Raw genomic sequence first — 7619 nt, forward strand, 5'->3', positions numbered from 1 at the left:
TTAGAGTATAACCCTGGAATTTTTAGGGCAGGGAAACTGTTCTGCATGATATTATAAAGGGAATACAGGTCACTTCACATTTGTCAAAACCCATATGCACAGTACCCATAGAACATATAACATCAAGCATTAACTGCAATGTAAACTAAGGATTTTGGATGACAGTGATGAGTCGGTGACATTCATCATGGGTCATAACAAATGTAGCATGCGGATTTGGAAATTGATGGGAGTAGGGAGGCAAGAGGCAGCGTGGTTGAAACAGGTGGAGAGAGTATACGCAAACTTTGTAGTTTCTGTTCAATTCTGTTGTAAACCTAAAACTATTCTAAAAGTTTACTATTAAAAAATATATATATAACACTTTTTTAGTACAACATGAAGTATTCCTTTTCTTAAGATTTCAACTTTGTTATTTAAGCTTAATTTTTCGAAAGAAAAATACAAACAAGATATACTGGTGAGAATCACTGCTTCTCCCATAGGGCTTGTATCAAATCTTTTACAATTTCACCCAGAGCCATTGATTCAAGAAGTTACTATTTTGATGCTTTATTTTGTCAGAATGAATTTCTCAAAGAAGAACCATACAGTGACACCGAATACGACTGATAGGGAACTTTCATATCCTGTCCTGAGTTAGCCCTTGTGATAACGCCTCATCCACTTTGCCTGTATCCTGCACATCTGAGTTTTGCATGAACTAACAAGCAGCCTCTACATTAGTAGACCGCTGAAATAGCTTCAACAGCCAACTCTAATATAGTAAGTTCAGCTGGACACCGCCCCCCATCAGGATTTTAAATCTTTCTTTGGCTGTGAAAGCAATTGTAGTTGCTTATACATGTTTGAGCTGGAATGTCTAGATGAGGTAACAAAAGATTGGTGATTTAAAGAAATTGTCACCATATAAGAAAGATTTAAGAGAAAAATATTTATTTCTAACTCGGATCAATTTCCCAGTGTGGTGTCAAGAGGATATTGTTTCTGCAAACTATTTTTCCTATCCAGAGAGGGTTTAAGGAAACTGCTGCCTCCTTTCCCCTCCCATGTTCACGGGAGAGACTGACAAGTGTTTGCTAACATATTGATGGCTCAGATCTGCACTGATCAATTTAAGAAACATATTCAACATTAACCCATTTCCCAAAAATCACCTAGTGTCATGGCCTTTGTTACTGCCGCTGATGTGGTTCTTAGAATCACAGAATAGTTAGATGCTTGTAAGTATCCAAAAGAACTATTGTCACAGAAATTGTCAATATATTTATATAATAATAACAGTGGGCCATTAAAAGTAAATTTTAACTCATTTTTCTCTGACATAATTGACTTACAATTATCTAAAAGAATGAGTACTAAAGAAACAGGAGCAGCACTGAAGATTTTAATAGAAAGTGTGGCGTGAACCACAAAAATACACAAACAAATGTCTTATGTGATCTGTGTTTAAGCACATCAATTTCGTATGTATCTCTTTCAAAGTGGCCAGCTCATCTCATTGGTTTTAATTCTTACTGCACTGAGTCAAGTGGTTTTTGCTACATACAACATAGAATGTGTTCATGACCATGTAGTAAGTGAGATCTGTAATATTACAAATGTGAATCCTTCAAATGTTTTCAGCCTGAGCATATAACCAAGAGAGGAAAGTTAATAAATACTTTCTTCCTTTTTGTCAGCTTTACCTAATTAGAAACTTCTCTAAAAAAAAACTGTTTTTCATTTTCAGGTACAAAACCCAGAGGTTTGAGTTAAACTGGACAGTCTATTAGTAAGCATACTCCATATATTATGAGCTAATACTGCACTAACTCCTCTACCCTGACCAATTATTAGTCTTCTAATTCCTTAGGTTGTTTTACTTTTAATAATTAATCTTAATTAAAGCCATACTATAACTTTCCAGAGGCCCTGCAAAAATATGAAAGATCATCACCTAAGAAGTAGCCATTATTGGTCAGTTCAAAGACAGTTCAATTTTTTGAACCTTAAAATTTTTCTCTGAGAGCATCAGTTTATTTACAATGTCACACTTTTATAAATGTAAATAAACTATACATTTATTCACTTATAGATTTGTTTTAATTTTGCTTTATTTTTTTCTGTAAGCAATAGTCATCTTCTATACCACCGTAGAATTTCTAGCATACATCTGGAAGGGCACTATCAAGACTACTTGCCATTGAAATTGAAATAGGGGGTGAGAGTTAAAGTAGGAAAAAGTGAAAAGACCCTTTCAAATCTCTCCTATAGGGAATAATACAAATACACAAATAAACAAAAGCACTTGTTTACTTATACTGTTTCCTGAAAGCAACAATAACTAATATTTTGATGAGATGAATTTTATGACCAAGGAATAATAGGCAAAGCTGAAACATCTCATTGAAATAGGCAGTGTGCTTATGGAGAAACAACAAGAATGCCCTAGAACTTTCAGTCTGTGGTGTATGTGTCTGTTTAATGTTCTTTCTTTTTTTCTAATCAAGTGACCTGTTCTCATTTGGTTAGGTTGCAACCACAAGACATCACTGCATGCTTTTTTTTTTTTCAATACCCACGTCACCAAACACTAAGAAAGGGGGAACTTCCAGTGTCTGTGGTAACATCACTTGATAAACAGACTCCTTTGAACAGCCAGAGCCTGCTACCCCACACTATATAAAGCAGCAGAGACGGTGCCTGGCAGACACTTACTGTGTGAGGACTGAGCGAGCAGCAGCCTCTGCACCGGGGGAAGACATGCCAGGGATGTTCTTCTCTGCTCACCCAAAGGAACTGAAAGGAGCTGGTCACTCACTTCTAGACGACAAAGCACAAAAAAGGAGGCCTAAGACTTTGTAAGTTCACTCGGCGTCTCACTCTGCCACTCTGACATAGATAATCTTTAAAGGAAGAAGGATTAAGAATGAATGGAGGAAATAGGAGCACTTGACTAAGGCAGACTTAAGCAATTACCTGTTGTGAGTTATAGTAGAGAGAAGCATATTCAAAAGATGGATCATGAGAGGGAATTAAATGAGGTGGGACTTTATGAGATGTTTGCTCATAAAATTGGCTCTATCTTTCATATTACAAAATGCTGTCATTGCATTTTTTTTTATTTTCTTATTACTTGAGAAATTTATTTCATGCTCTTTTCTTTCTAGAAACAAAATGTGTTCTACTGAGAAAACATGAATGTTCAATTTTGTGTCTTTTGTAGCAGAATGGACATGAAAGCATACCTGAAATCTATGCTCCCACATCTGGAATCTGGAATGAAGCGTTCCAAGTCCAAAGACATGTACGTACACCCATCCTCTGAACTGCCGTTGCGAGCAGTCTATGTATTAGCTCTATGTTCTAGCTAAAGATTCATAATACTGCTCATAAGACTTCATTTCTCCTAAGGCACCAGCCAAATAAATTAGACTATACTAGTACCAATGTAAATTAAATACAAGGGCGTGTGTGCACATGTTTGATATCGGTCAATTGTTGAAACATATATCGATATAATTCAATTTGCTCATATTTTACTGGCACTTTCAGAAAGATAGCAAGTCTAAGGAAATTTTTCTCTTAAACTTTAATAAAAATTATTGCAACTAAAATCTTAGTTTATAGAGGGATGAATTGAAGCAACTGTTCTAATTCTGTTTGTGCTTATGGGAAAAAATTTTCACTAATTTATATAAATTTTCCCCCTATAGACTTTCTGCTGATGAAGTAATACAGTGGTCTCAATCTCTGGAAAAACTTCTTGCCAATCAAAGTAAGTATAGATTAATTATTGAATGTTTCTAGGTTCAGCTCAATATCCTAATACATTGAATGACTTAAGTAAAAAATCTGTAGCATTTCAGATAGGGAAGCTAGAAAGTTATACAGAAAGTTATATTCTTATTTTCCTATGACCATGGTAGTTTCAGATATTATTCTTCATTAAAGTATCATATTTGAGAAGTCCTCAGGTCTCCTACTGTCTTTTGACAAATCTATCAAGCTAACTAGGTGTCTCCATGGATCATTACAAGGTTTAAAATTATGTTTGGTTCTGAAGTTTAAAGTTTTTAAAAGCAAAGCATCACTATATGAACTACCATTCTGAACAGACCTATGGAATACATTTTTGGCTGTTGAGTAGAAGGAGTTGAATTTATTAAGTCAATTCATTACTTTTGCACTTGTGCATTAATGAGCCCACTCATTCAGCCTGCTCTTATGTGGCAGACATGAAGAGGCAATAAGGATTCACAAACTGACAGTGTCTCAGCCTTGAAGGCCGTGGACACGTGTATAATTTACTATGTAAAGTAAGATGCCTGTTATAGCATAGATGCAATGAAAGGAATTTTTAAATGCATTGTGGGGGAAGTGATTAATGAGAATAAATAAAGAACAAAAAGCAGCCTGCCCTGTTCATGATGGGCACTGTGACTCTGCTGGGAAAGGACCTTGTTCACCTTGGTCTCTACCAGAGGGGGATCTTATCCTCTTCTCCCCACATGCACCCTAATGAGTCTTGTCTGCGGATCAAGTTGTTCAAGATAGTTCACCATCTTATTATCCATCTTAATTTTGGCTTCAGCTAAACAAAGGGGTAGAGATGTCCCATCAGAAAGCCTTCATGACACTTGTAAGTAAAACTTGTACACAGGGCAGAGAGGTGACACAAAGGCCACATTCACTGGTCATTCTGACCAAGATGAATTGGGTAGGAAAAATATATTTTTGAACGATACACAGGATGTCAATGGCCTTTGTCAATGTTTGCTTCACTATAGAGTATGAGTACTCTATACTCATACTAAAAGTTGGTAGATGTAAGTAAAGAGATGGTCCTGTAATCAATGAAGTACCCTCTCCATGTGTATTGACTACTTTTAATGCCTGTAGCATCTTATGTGACTTGCCCATTTCTACCAACTATGATACAGCTATTCTAGCACAAGCTTTCCCTTTTACACAGAGAATGCAATAGTATTTTTCTTGCAAATTTCTTCTTCAACTTAATCATTAATTTTCTCACCCTTTATCTTTTTTTAGTCGGCCAAGATGTCTTTGGAAGTTTCCTAAAGTCTGAGTTCAGTGAGGAGAATATTGAATTCTGGTTGGCATGCGAAGACTACAAAAAAACAGAGTCTGATCTTTTGCATTATAAAGCAGAGAAGATATATAAAGCATTTGTACATTCAGATGCTGCTAAGCAAGTAAGTAATAAATTCATTTTCATCAATTTACTTTTAAAAGAACTTAGACTTTTCGCTCCCCCCCCAAAAAAAAAGTTATGATTTCACTGTTAGCTATCAAGGTATATTCATACAGTTCACTGCAACAATTATCTTATGTTCTAGATTTGTGAATATTTCAACACAATAGGCTAAAAAAGATTGATCTTGCAAAACTACCTAACTTGACAGGAGTGGAAGGAGTATTTGCCCAGAATTGCATGTCAGGCACCCAGAATTTGCCCAGGACTGCGTGTCAGATAGTGTTATGCACGATCTCATCTGGGATTAGCATAAAATACAGATTAATTTAATGCCTACAAGTTCAATGAAAAAAAAATATTTTCAGTTAATAGTAGTGCTCCAGTTTATTAATAAACCTTCCAGTTTATTATTCTTGGTCTAAGAAGACAATAGTTGCACAAAGTTCCTTCTCTGCCTGTCAATTCCAAGTGTCCTTGTGACTTCTGATGCATGTATCACCTTTTGTGGACATTTAAATTTTCATGTCTGCTCGTTCACACCACCCCCACACCCTCACTTAACTTTTCTCCACACCTAGAACAGAGATGGTTGGAAACAGACATCCAAGACATATTTGAACTGAATTAAGTGAATGCATAAAATCACTATTTGAGGTGTTTCAAAAAAGACAGTAACATCATAATTTTTGTGATAAATTGAAAGTGTTGGTTAACTAACAAAAATTTCTTTTTAGATCAATATTGACTTTCGCACTCGAGAAGCTACTGCAAAGAAGGTCAAGGCCCCAACTCTCACCTGTTTTGATGAAGCCCAAAAGATCATATATACTCTCATGGAAAAGGACTCTTACCCCAGATTCCTCAAATCAGACATGTACTCCAACCTTCTGAATGACCTTCAGGCTAACAGTCTAAAGTGACAGGTCTGTGGATGCTAGAATTAAAAATGGCATCAAGAACAAGAAGAACATGCCAGTTGGCTCCTTGGATGAACAAGGTGGCCTTTCTGGGTGACTGGCTGGACCCTGGGGTAAAACAAATGACTGAGAATGGGTAATGTGGATGTGATCCAGGCACAGAACTGACAAGGCATAAGCAAGATGAAAATTAAGAGGCAGCAGACAGAAGAAGGAACTGTGGGACTATGAGAAATAAAATGTGGGCCTAGGAAATCCCTCAGAACTGAGAAATCCAAGTTACACAGAAGCTGTGAACAAAGACTTTGCAACTGACTGAACAAGCTGTGAGCTTTAAGATGAACTGGCATGCAGGTCACTTCATACATATCTACCGAGCTGCTAAAATCTAACTATTTGAAAAGTATGTGTTTCAAAACACCTTTTTTTTTCCATTGTTGTTACTGATACTGTTTTTGCTTGTTTGATTGTTTTTTTACTTGAAAGAGATAAACAAGAGAACAGTGTATTTAACTTAAGCTACTGCTCTGCAAACTGGGACTCCGAATATAACTAAGTTAAATTATCACAGGGTTAATAATAAATGTCAGTTTTGTCTTATATAGAAGCAATTTCTGTTTACAATTGCCAATTTTAAACATTGCATTTGTTTCTCAGATTCAACAAACATTGCAGCAAAAATCTTCTACTTTCCATCATCTCTTCAACATCTAAAGTTGTCACCAGTTGCTAATATATTTTATGTGTGTATTGGACAAAACACACTATTTCCCTTTGTCATCACAAGGCAAAAAATAAGCAAAGCAAATGTAATATCCTCTCATAGAGTCAAGCCTCAAACTGATGAGATGTTGAAGAAATCATTTAAAAAAGGGTGGAAACGTTATTTCTTTTTAAAGATTTCTTTATTTATGCATGCAGAACTGGGGTACAGGCCAGAGGTGCAGGGGCAGTTCACCAGAGATAGATGGGAAGCAAGACAGGCAGATTGATGAAGTACACTGCTGAGGGGAGCAGCAGGCAGGTCAGGAGAGGTCAGGAGAGATCTGCCACGCCATATAGATCATCTCCAGGGCCTGGGGTCGAACATAGACTAAAGAGGCTGTGGCGAGCTTGCAGTGCTGCGTCTTTACACGTTGCACCACCAGGGAGGGCCCAGCAACGTTATTTCATGACGTAACATAATTAATAACTGATTTTATTGTGTCTGAACATTTATAAAAACTCCTCATTTGATGTTCATAGAAATCCTATGAAAAATGAGACCCAAAAAGATTAAAAGACCAGTTTTGATATTTAGCTGTTAAAATTACCTAGAATATTGAAAACAAAACAAAACATCCATCTCAGGGGCCCTATCCCAGACTGATTGAATCAGAATTTTTCAGGTCATCTAAAGATGCTTTAATAAGGCCCTCCCTGGTGGCGCAGCGGGTTAAAGCACTGCACTGAGAAACTAAAGCCACTTCCGCATGAGTTCGATCCCCGCCTGCCCCGGAGGT

General features: G+C 36.7%; 1 protein-coding gene across 1 annotated transcript; it reads left to right on the forward strand.

Moving 5' to 3' along the window:
- Positions 1-2665: 2665 nt before the first annotated feature.
- Positions 2666-6684, forward strand: RGS1 (regulator of G-protein signaling 1). The gene is made up of 5 exons (XM_004685459.2): positions 2666-2843; positions 3209-3289; positions 3699-3760; positions 5035-5198; positions 5935-6684. The coding sequence occupies exons 1-5, from the start codon at positions 2746-2748 to the stop codon at positions 6118-6120; spliced, it is 591 nt and encodes a 196-aa protein (XP_004685516.1). The 5' UTR covers positions 2666-2745; the 3' UTR covers positions 6121-6684.
- The last annotated feature ends 935 nt before the right edge of the window (positions 6685-7619 follow it).

This window comes from Condylura cristata, unplaced genomic scaffold (genome assembly GCF_000260355.1).
Source record: "Condylura cristata isolate star-nosed mole 26May11 unplaced genomic scaffold, ConCri1.0 scaffold00018, whole genome shotgun sequence".
NCBI classification, from domain to species: domain Eukaryota; kingdom Metazoa; phylum Chordata; class Mammalia; order Eulipotyphla; family Talpidae; genus Condylura; species Condylura cristata.

Excerpts from the sequence above, each read along its gene's own strand:
- RGS1 (XM_004685459.2), top strand. The coding sequence starts at position 2,746 with ATGCCAGGGATGTTCTTCTCTGCTCACCCAAAGGAACTGAAAGGAGCT. Across the intron at positions 2,844-3,208 it reads AAAAGGAGGCCTAAGACTTT|CAGAATGGACATGAAAGCAT; the intron begins GTAAGTTCACTC and ends TGTCTTTTGTAG. Across the intron at positions 3,290-3,698 it reads CGTTCCAAGTCCAAAGACAT|ACTTTCTGCTGATGAAGTAA; the intron begins GTACGTACACCC and ends TTCCCCCTATAG.